The following is a 21,852-nucleotide window of genomic DNA, read 5'->3' as shown; positions in this document are numbered from 1 at the left end:
AACTATTAGCATTTTCTATCCATCAAAATGATGGAAAGTAGTTTGAAATCCTGGAAAATAACTGGTAATCGCAACTTAGATATAGGCATTCATCTGCTGTTAGTAACACAACCGTTTCTTTAGAACTTTTGGGTTAATTATAGTCACTAATATGCTTTAATTAATTTGTGACCTTTTTCTTTTTCTTTTTGGTCTCCAATAGTTATGAGATTGTAAAGATAGTAAGGAATCATCCATATACATTCATCCAACAAGACTCAAAAAGTCTCAGTTGACCTCAATTCTAGGTGTGTTTGTGGCAGTTTCATGATTGATTCTAACTACGGTAATGACCAGCAGAGTGAAACGTCCTGAGGACAAAGGTGTGTGAGTGGATAAAAACAGATAAAGAGACAACACTTTTGTTGTTCAGTCAGCATCCATTAGAGCCAAGTTTGCGAAAACCCCAAGAGCTGCGGCTCTCCAAGCACTTTTATATATGATGAGCTGCTGAACGATTTGATGTATACAGAAGCCTTTTAGGTTTTATTTGCAATGCAGAATTTTTTTTACTAGTTTATGCAATGACATTTAAAATGTGAAATTAAGTAAATTTCTTTTTTTTTCAGCCCGTCAGGAGGTTTTCTCAGGTTGATCACCGAGTCTTCAGCGTCACTAAAGCTCCATTCAGGACTCTGATGCTTTTGTGCTCCATTGATGTGAACACAGAGAGTCAGTGTGGGAACCACACATGAGATCAACTCACACTGACCAGCACACACACACACTTCATCTGGAGTGTGACGTCACCACAGCAAGTGAAGTGAAGTGAAGTGAAGTGACATTCGGCCAAGTATGGTGACCCATACTCAGAATTTGTGCTCTGCATTTAACCCATCCGAAGTGCACACACACAGAGCAGTGAACACACACACACACACTGTGAGCACACACCCGGAGCAGTGGGCAGCCATTTATCCTGCGGCGCCCGGGAAGCAGTTGGGGGTTCAATGCCTTGCTCAAGGGCACCTAAGTCATGGTATTGAGGGAGGTGAGAGAACTGTACATGCACTCCCCCCACCCACAATTCCTGCCGGCCCAAGACTCGAACCCACAACCCTTCGATTGTGAGTCCGATTCTCTAACCACCAGGCCACGACTTCCCCAGCAATGACAATGCTGAATAAATTATGACATGTTTTATGAATTACAACATGCTAAATCTTAAATCTAGAAACTTATGCACTTAAATTTAGTCAATAATGTAAGAAATAAGTTATACATCAAACATTTTCTAACATAAATAAATTCATCCTTTGACAAACAAACAAACACATTCATATGTGACCCTGGAGCACAAAACCAGTCTTAAGTTGCTGGGGTACATTTGTAGCAAATTATTTGATTATTGTATCTCGGCCAAATATTGTCCAATCCTAACAAACCATACATGAATAGAAAACGTATTTATTCAGCTTTCATGTGAAGTATAAATGTCAATCTCTAAAAATGTACCCTTATGACTCGTTTTGTAGACCAGGGTCATATATTTATATATATATATATATATATATATATATATATATATATATATATATATATATACATACATACATGTATGCATATACATATTTGTGGACAGTGACGTATGTGTGCTCACTGTCTCCACGTGTGTTTCTAGTAATGATGAGCGTGTGCTGCTTCAGTGTCATTGATGTGAACATGAGCTCTCAGCACTTTCCCAGAGTCACTCTCCACCTGCTCCTTTGAGCTCCTGATGGAGGATCATTGAGCATGTGGCGCTCCACATCCCTCATTGTCTGTCTGAGCTCTTCCATTGGCTCCAAACGGTGAGAAACTCCAACAAGCTCAAGCCTCACACATTCATATGGAGATTTGGGAGTATAAATAGAGGAGCTGCAGCCAGTGCAAACCAGACTCACTCTGAACAGAGAGATCTACAGCACAGAGATCCAGACATGACAGCTACAATCATCTCAAAGGAGCTTCTCCCTCTCAACAACAAGGTACATTCACATCCTACTTACAGCAGCATTACTGCAGCAGCTTTCACGGCTCTTCTCAATCACTGGTTTATTCCAAGGCCACTTCTCTGATGCTTTTCTGTCTTCATTTGCAGCTGAGAAAGCCGATGGTGGAGAAGATGTGCAGAGATCGTATCAACAGCAGCATCGAGCAGCTCAAGTGTCTTCTGGCTCCAGAGTTCCTCGAGCAGCAGACTGATTCAAGCTGATTTCCTGGAGATGAAGGTCAACTTCCTGCAACAACACAACTCCAGTTCACATGCTGTCAATCAAGGCTTCTTCAGGAGTGTCGGTGAGATTGTGCACTTCCTGTTCAAAGATGAGATGAAGACACAGAGCCAGAGAAGACTGCTGAAGCACGTCCAGAAGCTGCAGACATCATGTGATCAGAACAGGAGGGAAAGTGTCCTGCCAGACCAGAAGACCTCCAGCAAAGACATGAATGTCAACAAGAGCGCCATCTGGAGGCCTTGATAGAGCCATACAGCAACAAGCAGCACATACTGAATTTCTACATTAGACTCAGTGGACTATTGTTTTCTTTTTTGAGGAAAAGTGTTTAAGAAATTCTAATTTGGATTTTTTTTATATAAAGTATGTTATTATACATTGATAACTTTGCTTTGAATTAGAAATGATGCATATTGATGTATAATGTGCAAGGCATATATTCAGCTGTTTGAATACTTCCAACTTCATGTGATTCAACATTTCTGTTATAGAAAGAATTCAATTTTTCCATCTATTTTGATGAACTGTCTATTACTTATTTAAAGTAATATCAATTTGTGCTTCACAATGAAGCTAGATTTTTTTAACTTCATACAGAGCCTTTGAGAAAAAGTTATTTGAGGATATTTGGATAAATCTTGTCAGTTTATAAAGTTTTAAACAGTTCCTTTTTGGAACAAGTTCTGTTTTATGTACACTTTCCTTTCATAAAGGCATGCATTGTGATGAAAACTACGTTTTCAATGACTCACTGGTATTGTATCAATGTGCATGTGTATTTGACATTGCATGTGTAATGTGCAAAACATCTATTTTCTCATTAGAGATCTAATAAACTGCTTTTCAATCCACTTTCAATTTTCACTGGTAGGTATTCACATTATGAGCACAACATTTTTAATAGAAACATTTTTTAATAAGTGATATCAGCTACAACATGTTAAAACAATTCTCAAACTCTGTGGTTTTCAATTCCGTCTTTGCGTACCATCACTCTGCACATTGCCATGATTTTAGTTCAAAAGGAGCATCTAGGTTTTATTCAAAGGGCAATACAGTGTAAGAGACATGCATTTAAGTTGTATTTATTTACAGAGGTATATTATGTCACATTTCACATATCTCTTGTAAATTTAATCTGTGTGAAAAGATGCTGCAGGCCGTGAATTAATTTCCAGGGATTAGGGAGCAAAGAACTCTGATTTAGGGAGCATGTCAATTGGAACACAGGTCATGCATGGATCTCTCTTCTAAAGAGCTGATCTGAATCAGGTGTGTTAAATAAGAGACATGCAAAATATACAGAGCAGTGGTATCTGAGGACTGGAATTGAGAACCACTGTTCTAACTAGATTAAATCCAAAGGAGCATGCACGGCTCTCTTGAGTCTTGAAAGTCTATGAAAGTGTAGGTGATCTGTGCACCAATCTACGTGGCGTGGACGGCATAAGTGCATCTGATTTGTCCTTTGCAACAGGTGTGCGCGTGCAGGGACACGTGACGCAGCTGACGCAAGCACGGCGCTGTTTTAAAGAATGAACGGTCAACTCCAAAATAACGGCTTTGTCGAGTTTGACAAGCCGTCGCTCGGATATCCACGTTGTTTCGTGAAATAATTATCTCAGATGTTTGACACTGCGTCTCTCAGTGTCTTTTCCACAAGAAACGTTCGAAACTGCGTAGAAAGAGGAAGAAAGTTTCAATGGAAATGAGGTAAGTTAACTAAGATCTGAAAGGTCATATTACACTTACTTTGTGTTTCTCAGGACCCTATATGCTCTCTCAGCCTTGGTTTTGATTGACCGGTGCCACTATGTGAATATTTAAAGTCAAAAAGTGTGTGACTGTGAAATCCTCTCTTCGTCATATACGGATGAGGTTGAGCAGCTCACTGAGCTAACGGTCATTAGCTCAGGTTACGCGCATAGACTGTAGGTTACGCGCTATACTGGCAGCCAATCAGAGACCAGCACGAGCCGCGGGCTTTAAAGTCGAGACGGCGCTTTTAATATCGGCGCGAGCTTCCTTCCTCTCCCGCTGTGGGTGAACACTGTCACGGGCCACTAAAAGTGTGCCTGACACTTGCGAGCATGTCCAGTAGTCCTGACAAGACCTACAAGTTGGTGTGAGGCAATAAAAAGACTCAGACACGCGCTTCAAACAGAGAGTCTTGATCCTTGAGGTTCCAGTTTATTGCATCTATCTGTTGCAAAGGCCTTTTAAAGAAATGCTGATTTCTGGATGTGACTTTAACGATGTAATCTGGAAATGCATGGATTAATTTAATTTACACATTTCATTTGATCATAAAAAATATCAAATTTAATTTGACTTCTTGATAGAAATCAGTTAAATAATATGATAAAATGCCACATCAAAAGATTTATCAGTAACCGACATTATTATTATTATTGCTAAATAATGTACAGTGATGTGGGAGATAATTTAAGAATATTCCTGAGATAAGATAAAAATATCTTATTGGTAAATTAAAACGTATAAATAGTAAAATTAAGATATTTTGGTACTTTAAAATGATAAATCCAGATTTTTTCTAAATATTTTTAGAATTTTTTTTTATAAAGTTAGCCCTATTTAGTTTTACTTTTTGAATAATTTAAACCTGGGTCTCATCTGAATATAGCCATAGAGGCTGACTGGTGTTAAAAAAAACAAAGAAAATATATTTAATTCCCAGCATTGGATTGTGTTAGTCAAAAATAAAGTTTGCATTAAGTTTAGGTAAAAAAAAAAAAAATAAATGTAAATGCATATACATCTTCAGTATAATAATGTATTTAGAGCATTAAACGTTCTATTTGGTTATCGAACGAATGATTGACCAGTTGATTAATTGGAAGGAACTAGATAAGGTAAATGTAAGTCCTGTAGGATTTGTACTGCCAGTGTTTGATTTGATTTGTGGAGGACGCCTCACCCACTGGCCTCTGAGTGTGGGAAAGCTAATCCTGACTGGGACTCATGGCTTTGTAATGCTAATGAGCTCCAATAAATAGAGGAGCACGACCCTCATTCCCAACACAACTGACTCGCTCTCCTCAGAGAAACATCTTTCCGTCTGAAAGAATGGCTCCGAGCTACAAGACTGACTACTCTAAACTTTCCACCAAACAGAAGCATAAAGTAAGTATTTCTGACTTATTTCTCTTTAGTTCTAGTATGAATTCTAAAAGACAGAACTAACCGAATGTCGTCTTCAACAGTTGAGGAAACCAGTGGTGGAGAAGATGCGCAGAGATCGCATCAACAGCTGCATCGAGCAGCTCAAATCCATGCTGGAGAAGGAGTTCCACCAGCAGGATCCAAACACCAAGCTGGAGAAAGCTGACATCCTGGAGATGACGGTGGTTTTTCTGAAACAGCAGCTGCAGCCCAAGACCTCAGCTCCACAGAAAGCCCACTCCGACGGCTATTCCCAGTGCTGCAGGGAGACCATGAGCTTCTTATCTGGAAACTCCAAGGTGGACGCTGTACGTCAGCATCTGAACCACTGCCAGGAAGCCCAGAGATCATCTAAAGACCTCGCTCACGTGTCTCCAGCTTCACATCAGATCATCAAGGTGAAGCAGGAACCGAGTGCTCGCAGACCTCTCTGGAGACCCTGGTAGATGATGAAAGACTTTGACAGAAGAACTAGATGGTGGTTTTACCATCTCTTATGTAATAGGAGATACTTCCTTTTCAAATGTTTTGAAAGAATGGCGCTTCTACCTAGTTTGTAGAAGAAAATGGGTTTCACAATGTGAAAGTCTAATCTTATACAGAGGATTATATTCTGATAAGAAGTTTATTGTAAAACACCTCTGTAGTTTTCCTCATGGATGGACAATAATTTGTATAAATCTTCACAATGAAGAGTCGATAAACATCTGTTTAACTCCTGTGGAGTCTAAGTAATTATTTGCAATGTTTGATTTGCAAATGTAATGGTTCCTTCTTATGAAAGATGTGAATTTTTCTTATTTCCAATATGTAGTGGTATATTGTGCAGTCATACTGTCAAAAACAAATTAAAAACAAAAAACATTCCTGCTATCCTTTTTATTTTATTTATCGGAACAAATGCTTTGTGTTGCACATGATTAACTGACTTTTGATATTTAAGAAATGATTTTAACAAACCACCACCACATTAAAAGTTGTCAAGTGGTGCCCATTTCAGCTAATGGGAGTCCATTTACACTTAATAATCAAAGAATATTCCAAAATGACAATAAAAAGTTTGGCATACACTTTTATCCAAAGTGATAGCATTCAAGGTACACTCTCAGGAAAAAAAGGCACTAAACCTGATAGTGTGGTACTTTCGACTGTCAAAAGGTATTAATATGCACCATTTAAGTTGTAATATGTAAATTTTAAGTACTAATATGTACCTTTAAGGTACTAATATACAACCGTTAGTGGTAAAAAAAAAAACATTTGTAACTTTTTTTTTCTGAATGCATAAATTTTATCAGCCTTTTTGCACAACATTTTATGATGTGTAAAAAGCCTGATATTATCCAGTCAGCCAGTCATTGTTGCAAAGTACACTCCTTTTCATTATTATGCAATAATGAAAACGGTTTTATCCCTTAACCTACGTTGACCTATTAAATGAGTATAAAACCACATGCCAGATTTAGCAATATCTGTATTCGTCCCATGTGTCCTCAGTTTTAATATCTTCATGCCTCTTAAGCATTTTTTGAATCGTCTAATAAGTAGCATGCATTAAACTAGACTTGGCTGAGTTTGTGAGAAAAATGCGCAGGGGCTTAATGTTGGTGTTCTTACTTTGAAACCCTTGATAATAGGTGCTGTGTGCTGTCAGCTCTGGTTTCATCAGACAGCTGGTGTGGCCGATGGAGGGCGGCTGCGTCGCCCATCGAGTGTGGGGCTGGCTTCTCCCAGGATTTCCCTCACCCGTGACTCTAGCTCCTGTTTCAGATCCGACATTAAGGAGGTGTGCCGTGCTAAATTATCCATTAGGTATGGTGGTGTGAACCCTGACCCGTCCCTGCTACTGCCCCTAATTCAAACCCGAGCCCCCTGGGAAACAGCTATTCACTTGTTGTTTGAGTCTACTTGTTGCAAACTTGAAGTGGCGTAATGTTATGTGTCAAGTGAGTTTAAAAAGTTATTTGTGCTTTAGAAACTATTTTCTACAATGTTTTATTGTGACTTTAGAACAACCAACAAAACAACCAAAAATGATTAAAAATACAACAAAATAAATAACCATGATAGGTTAGCTATGCATTTAGTATTCCATCTGAAGTATTTAATTTACAGTAAATAAAATATTATAATAATAAATGCAACTGGTGTAGAGACAAATTTCACTCAGAACTTGCTGGTAGATTTCACAATTACAAAGTAAAAGCAATTAATGCATTGAATTAAACTATTTATTTTTTAAGAAAGGTAGAAAGACTTAAATTTTCTTGTAAAATGTACTTCAGTAATTTTTTTATGTTTTATTGACAACTTTAAAAATAAATATATATTTTTTACATAGTATTATATATATATATATATAGATATATATATAAAACAATTAAAATCAAATTAAAAATATAAAAACGTTTAAAAATAAATATTATTTACAAATTTATAAATTTTATAAATTTTAATGGCCATTTCAATAAAAAAACATAATTATATTCAGTTTACTTGTACATCCTTTTTACATATATGCAGTTTCACTTAAATCTGACAAATCAAGCATTGACACACTTTTATTTGACACACACGTCGCATTTTATTGGACTGTAAGGTAAATACAGTAGACGTCAGGGTGGCCATGTGCTTCTGCTGAATTTACAGGAGCGGGAGGCCTTTGGTCTCTGAGGGTGTGAGGCAGTGTAATCAGGAGACGACACACCTCTAGTGAACACACACACACACACACACACACACACGTATAAACACAAATAGTGGCTGTTAGATCCTCTTTCAGGATCCCCCTCCTCCTTCTGTCCAGTTCCAAGCTGCTGATGTTATCAAGTGTTACAGACAGCCTCGTGATTGGCCCATGAGTGTGGGAAAGCATCAGACACTTCAGACCCATGCAGACAAAGCATTGTAAATGGAACGTGCTTGTGTGTCATCACTCCACACTCCAGCATGATGTTTCTCAGCGATTAAATAATATTAGTCTAAATAAAAAAAGTCTGGTGTGCTAACCTAGAATTTTTTAATGACACATTATATGTCATAATATGTCTATGTATATTCATTGCTTTCTAAAGCTTATTTATTACATATGATTATATAACAAATTTCATACTAGAATATAAAACAGAATGTTGAGTAAAAATTTCAGCATTCTTGCATAATTAAAAAGTTTTACTTTTAAATACATAATACTTAAATTGTGTTTCTGAGTTTGGAGATCAGCAACTAAAAAAATTACTAAATTAGTTACCACATTAGACCTTCGATATAAAACTATCCAATTATTTAATATTTAATCTGATAAGCTAAACTCACCGTACCTCAAAGTTAATAATTGTTATTTTAGTATTATTTATACTTTATATTAATACTTTTGTAGTTTCTTTTAATATTTTGAATTGGTTAATATTTTTTGTATTTTGCATTGTAATGTTACATAGGCAAATTGTTAGTTATTTTGTTGTTTTTGTCATTATTATTAATAACAATAATAAATATGTCTATATAGTTTTTATTCATCTTATTTCAGTTTTATTTATTTATTTTTTTATTTTTTTATCAAGTTAAAACTAAATGAAGATGAGAAATGTTGCCTTGACAACTAGCTTAAATAACATTTTAGATTATTTTTTTTAAAATTTTATTTTAATGTTTATTTCAAGTATTTTTTATTTTATTATTTTACTGTAGTTAACTATAATACCCCCGATACACAATGGTTTGCATATGAAATATATTTTAAACATGTCACTAAAACATGTTCAGGAATTTCCAAACTTATCCGAACATATAAGTACTGATAACTCTTAATTATTATGTAAGATTAATAATCTTTCTAAAGGATTTATTAATTTTTGTGTGTTCAACTATGACCTGAAATACATCTGATGCATCCAAATATTTGTATTCCTACATTTGCTGTGTTTTTAGCATAATATCTCTGGTGAATGTTTATGTGGTGACTTTTTATCATTGCTATCTATTAAGTACAATATATACAGTAGACATCAGTGAAAGAATGAATTCAAATGCTTTTTTAGTAATTATTTGCTTTTATTAAAAGCAGTACCAGACACAAAGTGTCCACAGTGTGTCAATGCACCAAAAGGCCATCATAAGAACAAATATTGTTTTTCTGTAGCCTTTACAAAAGGCTGTATCAAATGAACATCCATCAGGACCAGACAAAGAGCTCTGATTCAGAGCAAACTCACTGTTTGCAAGCCAAACAACATTAGGATTAGAAACAAAAGCCTTTAGAGAAATTCAAGGCAAATGTCTTACAAATCTTATTAAGAATAAAACAGTTGAAACTTCAATATGAAGCATTTGAAATGAACATAGAAATGGAAATGTGTATCTCCTACGATAAAAGAGATGGTAAAACCACCATCTAGTTCTTCTGTCAAAGTCTTTCATCATCTACCAGGGTCTCCAGAGAGGTCTGCGAGCACTCGGTTCCTGCTTCACCTTGATGATCTGATGTGAAGCTGGAGACACGTGAGCGAGGTCTTTAGATGATCTCTGGGCTTCCTGGCAGTGGTTCAGATGCTGACGTACAGCGTCCACCTTGGAGTTTCCAGATAAGAAGCTCATGGTCTCCCTGCAGCACTGGGAATAGCCGTCGGAGTGGGCTTTCTGTGGAGCTGAGGTCTTGGGCTGCAGCTGCTGTTTCAGAAAAACCACCGTCATCTCCAGGATGTCAGCTTTCTCCAGCTTGGTGTTTGGATCCTGCTGGTGGAACTCCTTCTCCAGCATGGATTTGAGCTGCTCGATGCAGCTGTTGATGCGATCTCTGCGCATCTTCTCCACCACTGGTTTCCTCAACTGTTGAAGACGACATTCGGTTAGTTCTGTCTTTTAGAATTCATACTAGAACTAAAGAGAAATAAGTCAGAAATACTTACTTTATGCTTCTGTTTGGTGGAAAGTTTAGAGTAGTCAGTCTTGTAGCTCGGAGCCATTCTTTCAGACGGAGAGATGTTTCTCTGAGGAGAGCGAGTCAGTTGTGTTGGGAATGAGGGTCGTGCTCCTCTATTTATTGGAGCTCATTAGCATTACAAAGCCATGAGTCCCAGTCAGGATTAGCTTTCCCACACTCAGAGGCCAGTGGGTGAGGCGTCCTCCACAATAGAAGAGGCATCAATTATTTCATGGTTAACTGGCCTCAGGGCTCCCACGGAGGGAATAGGCTTCCACACACCCAACACAACACACACAGGCAGGTTTCTGTACTTTTATTACCTGGGAACATCAGCACTCACTGATAAGGCTTCTGCAGATGGGGACTGTAGACATGATCATTTCCCAAGGGATGTAAAGAATTTAAAGATTAGATGCTGCACACCTTATCAGGCAAAGCCAGATCCTGTACAACAGCTGGCTGGTAGAAAAATATTATTATTATTATTGATTTATTTATTTTTAGCAAATGATAATGAGCAAATAATATGTAATAGAAAAACTAGCAAAAATATTTATCTAAATTTAAAATGTTTAATTGTGTTGTAATATTATATACATACATATACACACAATATTATAATGTAAATTGTAAGATTGAATAAAAATATGCAATAAAAGGTTACAATCCTTGCTTTTTGGTAATGATTGCTCTTATTTTTTAATTATTGTAAAGTAAAAGGAATAATACATATAATAATACACTAAAAATACAATAAAAATGACAAATATATCCTGTAAAACTTCTGTCTGGAAGAATTGTATTATTATTTAGGATTTTATCTACTTTAAAATGTCATATTTAATCCAATGTGTTACATTTAAAAAATATATATTTTTGTAATCTACTATAATTTTTTTTCAAAGTGAACATTTCTCAAAGTTTATCCAACAGAATGTGTTTATCAGAACAAAATATAAAATTTTTAATATTTTATACATACATGTACATTTATATACATATGCACACAACCTTACAATACATTTTTATAATTAATATTTATAATTCATATTTTTATTATACATCTTTATGTTATAAAAATTTCGTTTAATACTTTATATATAAGCTGATGTTTCCCATATTGTTTGTGATCTAAAGAACTAAAGAAGCGTTTCTTCAGTCTTCACACACTCTGACTGGAATGCATTCACTGTGAATGTCGATTAAGCACAATTATCCCGTGCTCTCAAGGATGGCACACTTCTATTGTTCCGGGCCCCCCTCCCACCCTGACAGAGTTTTGGGTAATAAATGGACAGATAGTGTGGGAAACCCAGACTGGATCCTGCTCACACATTCTTGAGTCAATAGATGGAGCCCCTCCTCAAACAGCCTTTGAACCTGCTGCTCAGATCAGAGGCTTCACTGGGCTGCGGGACGCGTGTGTGTTCTCACCGCTCGCTCACATCACCTGCTCCTCGGCCTCACATCTACACCACCCATCCAGCACACGTCTCCATCATTGCATGAGCATGTGCCGCAACATCTGCAGCAGCCCTGACATTGACCATTTGATTGGGAAGAATTCTGGAAAATTTGTGGCACATTTTCAGAATAATAATAACAATTTATTGAATAAAAATACAATGATTAAATTGAATAAAAAATATGAATTGAATAAAATGAAAAAAATCCTTGCCTTCTGGAAAAGTACTGATAAAAGATACCTTAATAAATTACAATGAAAAAAATCTGGCAATACAATTTGAGAACCCTTGCTGAATTTGAATTCAATAAATGAAAAAAAACATAAAATGATTGCTTCATTTTTGGAAACAATACAGGTACTGCTGAATTTACTTAGAATTTTATTTTATTTTTAACTTTGTTATTTCACTTATTTTTTTACTGCATCTTATAAACCCATATATATATATATATATATATATACACACACACACACACATTTTAATTTTTTTTTCTGGTACTCAGATCATCAATGACATCAATGGCCACCCAACGCCAGATGTTTTTTGGAGGGAAACTTGCTCTTATATTCTTTTGTTGTTTTCTGCCTTCTTTAAGACTCACATTTCCAAACAGTGACCCATACTGACAGATGACACTGATAGTTTAATGACTAGCCTGCATTCCACCATAGAGCCTCTCATCATTCAGAGGAATATAATAAGTCTCTCTCTCTCTCTCTCTGTCCAGCTGCAGGTCTCTCCAGTGTGGAATGTGTGAGAGCTTCGGTCTGTGTCTGCTTCCCACACTTCAGGCCGCTGATCCAGCGCGCTTCATTATTCCCGCTCTCAATAGACCATCTGGTCCTCTGCTTGCGCACACAAAGTTTCCCGCTCTCCCACACGCACCTCAAAGCCACAGGTACGCTTTCACTCCTGAGGAGAGATTGATCTGCACACAATCCCACCAACACAAATAAACACGGAGGCATGTGTGCAAAACACGTTTCTGCATGCCACAGTATATTTATACATGCAAATAGACATTCACTGATAGCCTCTCATACACAACAGGCTGAACTTCAAATGCAGGAAGACTACAAGATGTTTTCAATTTAGAGGGGAGAATTTCTGTAAATATTTAAATAATAATAATTGTTTTTAAATGTTTCAGATGAATTGTTTTTAATATATACAAAATTATAATTATTTAAAATACATATATGTTTTAATAGTTGTTATTAAACTGAACATTTTTTATAAATATTTAAATAATAATAATAATAATAAATATTTTATTTATAGATTTTTATTAATTATAAGTTGTTCAGTTTATTAAAGCAGTTCAAATAAATTATTATTTTTGAATAGTTTTGAATACATATTTTTTTTCTAAATATTCAAATATTTATTAAGATACATTTTTTTCAATTTCATTTACTGAATATTTTTATTGATTAAAAACGGTTTAAAAGGTTCAAATTATTTTTTTATACATATACATGTTTGTAATAGTTTTAATAAATCAAACATTTTTTAAAAAAAATAATAATACATATTTTTATAAAATATTTGTATTCATTAAAAATGGTTAAATTATTAAAAACGGTTTATATATTATTATATGTTTCATTTATTAAAAATAAATCATTTGAACACTGTCTTGCTTTTGAAGAAGAGACCAATTCACCAATTGTTTTTTGACAGTATAAAAGTTTTTCCCTCTCTTTTTAAGTTTTAATGACCACAAACACACTGGCAAACTCAAGGGGTTTCAGTGGGGCAGAAGGTATCAGACAATGTCACAGTTTCGCACTCTAACTGCTTCTTTTCATGCGTCTGAGCTGTGAATGCCAGAGCATGTGACGCTGGAATGTGATCGAGCTGCTCTCACATCGAGACCTGAATTCCTGTCCAGAGAGGAGAGGGGAGGTCAGGGGCTTCCCAGCTCCCCGTTTTTATGAAGAGAGGGACACTTCACACTGGGCACACAGCACTGAGCATCTGCTTCCCTCGCTGTGTGTGTGTGTGTGTGTGTGTGTGAGAATGAGAAGAGTGTTGGACAAGGGGGCGCCCACATTCAAAGACCCTTTTGCAGAGCAGGATGAATGTATTGTGGCTTTACCAGTCAATTTTGGCGGGAGATGGGAATTGGTGTGGGAACAGAATTCGGGGTTAACTAAACCAAAGCACCTCCTGATAGACACAGAGAACAAGAGATGCACTTGTTCATAGATTAGATGCTGCACTGAAGAATAACATTTTGCATTTTGAATAAAGATTCTGGCATGGAACATTTCCAATAGACGAAAGGTTCTTTATAGTTGGAAATTGTCCTTTAGATTATTAAAATGCTCTTTACAGTAAGAAAAATTGGTTCTTTTAAGGATTAATATTTACTGAAAGGTTCTTTGGGAACCAAAAATGGTTCTTCTAGCATTACTGCACTCTTTTGGAGTCTTTATTTTTAAGAGTTCCATTTTACAAAAATTTTTTTAATGCTGAATAACTGTTCATGAATGATTCTTTGGGAAACCAAAGATGGTAATTTTTCCATTTTATTTTCTATTAACCCCTTCCCTGTCAGCATTTTTTTTTAAAAAGGTGCCAGCCACCACCAAGATTTTTGATAATTTTCACAAAACATTTATGAATATCTGAACATGCAAAATGTCAAAATAAAGAACAGAGCCTCTGCTTTTTTAGCTTGCAGTCATAAGTTCTTATAAAACACGAACTTTTTAATAATCTAAAGAATGTTTTTTCCACTATAAAGAACCATTTGTGCCTCTTCATGGATGCATCGATAATAATAAAGACCCTTTTTTATTTTCAGAATCAGAATGAGTTTTATTGCTAGGTATGTTCACACATACAAGGAATTTGTTATCGTGACAGAATGACAGCGACAGAACAAAAAACACATAATAAAAGAATAAAAAATACAAATAAGTCGGTAAGGAATGACAATATACAAATTGTATGACAGGTATTTTACAAAAAGCAGTTGTGTATATACAGGTATATTATGTGCAAAATTTAAGTGTACACTAAGTATGTGTGTTAGATAAATAAGTGTGTGTGTGTGTATATAAATATAAATAGTGTAGTGTGTTCCACAGTTATTATAATGCCATCTCTGCAAATTTTTAAGAATTTGTGTGCAGCAAACCAATTCAAGTGGCATTTTGCAATATTATTTTAATGGCCATTTAATCTGTGTAAAACATATGTGCAATAAGTCAACAGACTGCTTGCTCGGTAATTGCTTTAAAATAACATTATAGGAACCCGAAGCAATTTACAACTGCACAAGTGAGCCAAGTGAACCTCAAATGAACCTCTCATGTGCAAAGCTCGACAAAATGCCTGTCAGCGCTGGGCTTTGCTGAGCACACTTTCCCGCGCACAGGAGCCAGCTGCGCCTTTGAGCTCTTCAAAGTCTAATCCTGGAGCCTGTGTTGTCCCAACTTTCCCACAGCAGCTCTATAAATGGGGCCCAATAGAAGTGTGCCGCTCTCCCCAGCGCATTACTAATGGGCTCTCAATGAGGCAGCCATTCCCACTGGGGTACACCGAGGAAGGATTAACAGAATGATTAATCCTAAAGAGCCACACTTAACCATCCTAAAATACTCCTTGATCTTAAATATCAAGTGGGTACAGAACAAATGTATACATAATATAAACAGAAATATGCACATATCCAACTTACAGCATGAAACAATTATATAAAACAAGAAAAAAACTAAAAAATACTATGTATGGCTACACATTTGGTCAGCTGTAAAATAATCATTTAAAATCTGGAAAATAAAAAAACATGCATTACCATTTTAAATTTTCATATGTAAAATGACATTCCAACACATACAATTAAAAAGAATAAATATCAGTGTTTAAAGCCAACATTTATATATTCTCAATATGTAAATTGTCAGTGCAACATAAAACAATGATATTAAACAAATAAATACTATGAATGGCTAAACGTGGTCACTGTTAACCTGTTAAATAATTAGAAATGGAATAGAAATTTGGACAATAATTTATGTACAGCAGCTTGGTAACACTTTGCAAAAAGGTTAATCAGTTAACTGCTTAAGTTAGCATGGACAATACTTCAGCATTTTCATAATTTCAACATTTACTAACGCATTATTACAATCAAAAGTTGTGCTTGTTTAACATTATTAATGCACTAAATTAACATGAACTAACAATGAACAACTGTATTTTCATTAACTAACATTAGCATAAATATATAATAAATACTGTAATAAATGTACTGTTCATTATTTGTTCATGTTAGTTAATGACATTTTAACAAATAAAATTCAAATTAATATACAGAAATATGGCAAATGTGGTAAATAAATATTAGTATGTATAGCCTTAATATTCTCTCAATATGTACAACATAAACACTGATATACAACAATCTATATATGAATGGCTAATGGTAAAACGTGGTCACTGTTAATCTGTAAAAAATGTTCTGCATCTGGAAAATATACTTATTTGTAAAATGACAACAGAAAACAAAATTTTAAATAAAATGCAAAAATGAACATGCATGTAATAGAAAGTGTGTTGTAAATATATATATATAAATAATAATAATAATAATATATAAATATATCAAACATCCATATACTTATATCAAACATCCATATACTTATGTAAAAGAACAAAAAATTAAATATTTATCTAAAATATTTATATAAAATATTTAATTATTTAGAAAAACAAAAATAAGTATTTTGTGTTTATATTTTGCACTTCCTATCTTTTCTAAAAAATCAATACATTTAAATTAAATTCATCATCAATTCATCAACTTTTTTTTGGAGGGAAAGTATGTGGTAAAAAAAAAATGTATAGCAAGCATTAAAACACTACTGATATATGCACTTACGTGTGTTGATTAAGAGCTAAACATCTACTCATTGTTAGCCTTTCATATAATTGTTCAGAATCTCTTCTGAAAGAGATTTTGAGCGGGAAGCGTCTGAAAGTTCTCTAATCTCTATTCACTGCATTGATCCTCTAGTTTCCCGCCAGAACAGCCATGCATGCTGCCAAAGGCTCGTGCACTCCCGCAATTTCACACTTCCCATTTACAGAGTGCATGCACACACACACACACACACACGCACACACACATGCTCCAGCTGCTTGAGCGCGCACCTCTATTGTTTCCCAGCAAAGGAAGATCAAGCTCATTTAAACTTTCCCTATTGAATCTTGAGCCGCGTTGTGATTGGCTCAAAAGTGTGAGAAACAGAAGAGCGCGGATCAGGGCATATATAACGGGGCCCTTCAGCAGAAGACACACGCTCGATAAAGTGACAGCAAACAAACTGCAGAATGCAAGAATGGCTCCTACTGTCTGCAAACTGACTCAGACTGGAAAAGAAAAAAGTAAAGTAAGTATTGAACTTTTTTAAGAACTCAGTTCCATTCCAAAGCAAGATTGTTTACTTTACGATCCATTCTTTTTTCTTTTCTTTTTTTTCCAGGTGAGTAAACCAGTGGTGGAAAAGATGCGCAGAGATCGTATTAACAGATGCATCGAACAGCTTAAAGTTCTCCTGAAAGCCGAGATAAAAGCCAGCCAGCCCTGTTCTAAACTAGAGAAGGCTGATGTTCTGGAAATGGCTGTGTTTTACCTGAAGAGCAACACCTGTCCGAGCACGCATGCGCAGAGCTACACGCACGGGTTCTCCAGGTGTACAGAGGAAACCGCAAGATTTATGGTGCAACAGATCGCCAAGCCAGTTTTAAAGGCACAGTGTGACACAACACAGCGAGCAAAAGTAAGCGTGGAAGACAGCTGTCAGATCACATCAAAGAGCAGCAGAGAAGATGCGCTCTGGAGACCCTGGTGATCTTCACAGCATCCTGACGAAGACGTACAGAGAACAGACTGTTTCTCAAAATAAGTAAAACACTTTGTTTTTATAAAACGTCGATGTAGACAGCAGCTGTCATGACGCAGAGAATGTACCAGTCTACCCCATACCTGAGTCTGAGAGCACGTATCTATTGCTTTACTTCACCTGTGTGGAGATGAACTTCATTTACATATTGTAAAAATGAGGACTACGTCACCTCAGTAGGTTTCTGTTGAAAATGATCTTTTTAATGAGGTCTGTAACCTTTAGAGGTGTTAAATCCATCATACTGATGGAATGTGTAACAGTCTCAAAAATAAACTAAAGTTACACACATTTCTGTTTATGCTTTAATTGTTATCATTGTTTTTTTTTTTTTTTTTTTTGAAGTCATAACTTGAAATACTTTTTTTCTGAAAGATTTTTAATACAGAAAACCCTACAAATTAAAGTTATACAAGTCTATGGATTTCTTTGTATTTTTTTTATGAATCATACTGTAACTTGAATGCCTTAAACCTTAAATTAATATTAAAAGCTCTAAATTTAATGGAGCTTAACATTCTAACTCATACTTAAAGCTAATAATAGATGGTTTATTTATTTTAAAATGAGGCTGTAACTTGAGTAGGCTACTTAAAAAAAAAAAAATATATATATATATATATGTTTAAGATAGAAAACCCTAAAGATTTCATTTACAAACGTTTCTGTTTATAGTTTATTTTTAGATGAGGTCATAACTCGAATGACTTGAAAACCTTAAAAATAATATGAATTGCAATTGATATTAAATGCACTAAATTTAAAAGCGTGCTGGTCTTAATGAACCTTAATGAACCTAACTGGTACTTATACTGGGCTATATGTATATCTAAACATGACAATTATTCAGCAACATTTAAATAATAAAACATTTTATTTATAAAAAGATTACTATGATAGTCAGTGTCTACTCCCAATATCTTAGTTTGTATTCAATGGAAGAAAGAAACTCATACAGGTCTGGAACATTGTGAAGGTGAGTAAATGATGACAGTATTGTAATCTTTGGGTGAGCTATCCCTTCAGTTCTTCTGATTCTTGTACACTGAGATAAGGAGAAGTGTGTGTGAACCACAGCCTAGTAAGATCTGAGCAATAAGAACAGTTTGTTCTGTAAATATGTTTACATCTTTGCTATATTTGTACAGAATTATTCTGGAATACTATATAAAATACTATAAATATTTATGAAGGAAATAGTAAAAAAAAAAAAAAAAAAACTATGCAGACTTAAAAGCTAGAGCCATTTGTGGTGTTGTTTTTTTTATTGAAATAAATCTAAATAACGAATATTGATTAAAAACGAATCAAAATGATGAATGTTGCCTTGACAAATAATTAAAATAAAGCAAGTCAAACTAAGAAAATTACTAACACTAAACTGAAACCAATATAAAAATGACAAAAGCATAAACTTAAAATGAAATCAGAAAATACAAAAGTAACATCTAATTCAGAATAAACTTATATTTAAAACTTAAAGTTTAAAAAATAACATGAAAATTTGAAACGTTGCCTTGGCAACTAATAAATAAAATAACAAAACTGACCAAAGCACAGATTTAAACTAAATGAAAGAAACTAAAGAAAATATAAAATTAAAAATCTAATTCAAAGTATTATAAATACTTTTGTGTGCATATCGTATATAAGTATTACAAAAATAACTATAAATATTACCAAAAATAATAATGTTTTTGTTTGGTATCATAGTCTGTGTTTTTAATTTTATACCTCATAGTTTAAATAACATCTTCACGATTTGTTAGAGTTAGATCTCTGCACTCAAGCCTTCTTCTGTAAAATTGTGAATGTGTCATAAATCTGAGGTCTTTATGAAAAACACTTCAGCAATTAACCTTTAAAATTCAAGGTGTCAGCAGCAAGGCTAAATGGCATGAAAATAAAAGCAGATTGGGTCTGTATTGAGGCACGGGAAAGTCTTAATGTCAAAAGTGTTTATTTCAGGCACAGTAAGTTAAGGATATTTTGACTCTTTTCAATACCTTGCTATCAGAACACACTCCCTGATGTTCACACTTCTACACACACTCTATTAGAATGCTACAGATTTAAATGAGAATGTCACATGTAGTTCTAATAATTTAAAAGAGCTCATCACGTCAGTATAAATGTAACAGAAGAGATGACATGGAAACTGTTTCCTTCCACTTATTCGACAATCATAAAAAGATAAGATGTCTGTTTATTGTCTAGAGACATAATTTTGAAAGATAATCACACAGAGATTAAAGTGAAACCTTTTCAGTGCATTTCGCAGGTTTGTTAGAACTCTTAATAAACTCCGGGAATATAAATATATTACATTAATCCAATAGGTAAATTAGAAGGTTTGACTCGTCTTTCAATTAAAACGAGCAATGCATGTGCATTTCTGTTTGCACATTAAAAAAAAAAAAGCTTTATAATATTAAGAAGGCAAATCTTAAAAGCAAGAAAGTTTTTTTTAAGCAAAGAATATATTTGAGATATTTTATATTCACTTAGTTTGACTTGCATTTATATTTCACTTTTTGTTCTTATATTTAATGTTTTTAGTTAAAAATGTCAAATAAAATAAACATTTAAAAACATAAACAATTGACCAATAAGTAAATTGAAAGTTACTTAGAATTTTTTTCCTCCAATTTTATTTTATCCAAATAGTTGTTTCTTTCTAATTTTAAGCAGTCATTTACAACAGGTAAGAGATGTGAATTTTATTTTAAGCAAAGAATATATTTTGAGATATGTATCTAGTGATTTTGACTTGTTTATGGGTTTCGGTTTACCTGATGCTCTGGCGCCACCGAATGGCTGCTGGGCCACAAGGGATCCAGTCGATTTGACATTGACATAATAATTTCCAGCAGCGTTTCTCAAGGCCTTTTCTGCCTCATCAATAAACTGAAACAAGCAACTACATTATAAATGTGTTTTAATGATGTATGATTCCAGCACATCCTCCAAAACATTTTTTCACTGAGCTTAATCTGGGCCAGCAGCTGATAGTGAACATGATGAAATGAGCTGCACTCGGAAAAGACTGCTCCTGTCAGTGCGTACGGAGAAGTGTTGTCTATTAAGTGCACAACCTTCTGATAGCCGTTTTCAGGGTAAACATACGCTGTCAGGATAGGCCCAAAGATCTCCTACAGAAGAATTAATAAATATGAGATATTTTATATTCACTGACTTAGACTTGCACTTGCAGTTCTATGGAAGCTTATTTCCACTATGGAATAAAAACAACAAGGAATTGTGAAAATTATGACTTTTTCTCTTTTGAATTGCGAGAAAAAACAATGCATTTATCTTAATACGTTTTTTTTTTCTCATGGTGGAACAAAAAAATAATTACGAAATGTAAATTCAGAATAATACAACTCAGAATTGAGAGGTATAAACTCACAATTACAAGTTTAAAACTGGTAATAGTGAAATATAAATTCTCAGTTCTGACAAAAAAAAATTTGTGAGATTACAAAAAAATAAATAAAACATTAACAATTTACCATTAAGGAAATTCTGTAAGTTTTCTGCTGTCAGTTAAAACAATGCACTATGTTCACTAAAAGTAAAAAATACATTTAAGAAAAATTAATGCACAAGTCAACATTTTGTGTAAAATCATAAAAATTAAGGACTATTTATAATGTAAAGTATTCTTTAAAGCACTGCGTGTGTGCGATCACATAAAACCATTGTGTATGAGTAAAGACATTCATAATGTTGTAAAAGATTTATATTTCAAATAAATGCTGTTCTTTTAAACTTTATATTAATCAAAGAATCCAGAAAAATAAAATGTGCCACTGTTTTCACATACATATGAAGCAGCACAACAGTTTTCAACATTGATTACAGGAACAAATTATATTTGACAATATATTCACATAGAAAACAGTGTCTCAGTATGTGAATTATGCGTATGAATATATTGAGCTACAGTAAAAGCAATGAAAGACTCTTGTGCAAAGAGCTGGAGGACAAGTTTCTTCTTGAGTATTACATAACAGTCTGCCTGCTCACTTGCAGGTAAAATGAAAACTTCCAGCACTTGCTAACACCACATAATAATGCACAGGCATACGATTATTACT

General features: G+C 34.5%; 3 protein-coding genes and 1 pseudogene across 3 annotated transcripts; 3 read left to right on the top strand and 1 right to left on the bottom strand.

Moving 5' to 3' along the window:
* The first annotated feature begins 1,958 nt into the window (after positions 1–1,958).
* LOC132119701 (transcription factor HES-5-like) lies at positions 1,959–2,856 on the top strand (annotated as a pseudogene).
* A 1,010-nt stretch (positions 2,857–3,866) lies between these two features.
* Positions 3,867–6,286, top strand: LOC132119700 (transcription factor HES-5-like). Its single transcript, XM_059529890.1, has 3 exons — positions 3,867–3,968; positions 5,319–5,399; positions 5,480–6,286. Exons 2-3 carry the CDS (start codon positions 5,343–5,345, stop codon positions 5,882–5,884), a joined length of 462 nt encoding a protein of 153 aa, XP_059385873.1. The 5' UTR covers positions 3,867–3,968; positions 5,319–5,342; the 3' UTR covers positions 5,885–6,286.
* A 3,190-nt stretch (positions 6,287–9,476) lies between these two features.
* On the bottom strand, positions 9,477–10,524 carry LOC132119112 (transcription factor HES-5-like). Its single transcript, XM_059528863.1, has 2 exons — positions 10,346–10,524; positions 9,477–10,265 (listed from the first exon to the last, which is right to left on the bottom strand). Exons 1-2 carry the CDS (start codon positions 10,400–10,402, stop codon positions 9,861–9,863), a joined length of 462 nt encoding a protein of 153 aa, XP_059384846.1. The 5' UTR covers positions 10,403–10,524; the 3' UTR covers positions 9,477–9,860.
* A 6,486-nt stretch (positions 10,525–17,010) lies between these two features.
* LOC132119111 (transcription factor HES-5-like) lies at positions 17,011–18,040 on the top strand. Its single transcript, XM_059528862.1, has 2 exons — positions 17,011–17,236; positions 17,330–18,040. The coding sequence occupies exons 1-2, from the start codon at positions 17,186–17,188 to the stop codon at positions 17,696–17,698; spliced, it is 420 nt and encodes a 139-aa protein (XP_059384845.1). The 5' UTR covers positions 17,011–17,185; the 3' UTR covers positions 17,699–18,040.
* Positions 18,041–21,852: the final 3,812 nt, after the last annotated feature.

Source organism: Carassius carassius, chromosome 38, assembly GCF_963082965.1.
Source record: "Carassius carassius chromosome 38, fCarCar2.1, whole genome shotgun sequence".
In the NCBI taxonomy this organism is placed as follows: domain Eukaryota; kingdom Metazoa; phylum Chordata; class Actinopteri; order Cypriniformes; family Cyprinidae; genus Carassius; species Carassius carassius.
The sequence above is the reverse complement of the archived record's forward strand: the minus strand, read 5'-3'. Positions and strand labels throughout refer to the sequence as shown.

Bases quoted from the DNA above. Each gene is read 5' to 3' on its own strand.
- LOC132119112 (XM_059528863.1), bottom strand. From the start codon at position 10,402: ATGGCTCCGAGCTACAAGACTGACTACTCTAAACTTTCCACCAAACAG. The intron at 10,266-10,345 runs GTAAGTATTTCT...CGTCTTCAACAG, and splicing joins CCACCAAACAGAAGCATAAA to TTGAGGAAACCAGTGGTGGA.
- LOC132119700 (XM_059529890.1), top strand. From the start codon at position 5,343: ATGGCTCCGAGCTACAAGACTGACTACTCTAAACTTTCCACCAAACAG. The intron at 5,400-5,479 runs GTAAGTATTTCT...CGTCTTCAACAG, and splicing joins CCACCAAACAGAAGCATAAA to TTGAGGAAACCAGTGGTGGA.
- LOC132119111 (XM_059528862.1), top strand. From the start codon at position 17,186: ATGGCTCCTACTGTCTGCAAACTGACTCAGACTGGAAAAGAAAAAAGT. The intron at 17,237-17,329 runs GTAAGTATTGAA...TTTTTTTTCCAG, and splicing joins CTGGAAAAGAAAAAAGTAAA to GTGAGTAAACCAGTGGTGGA.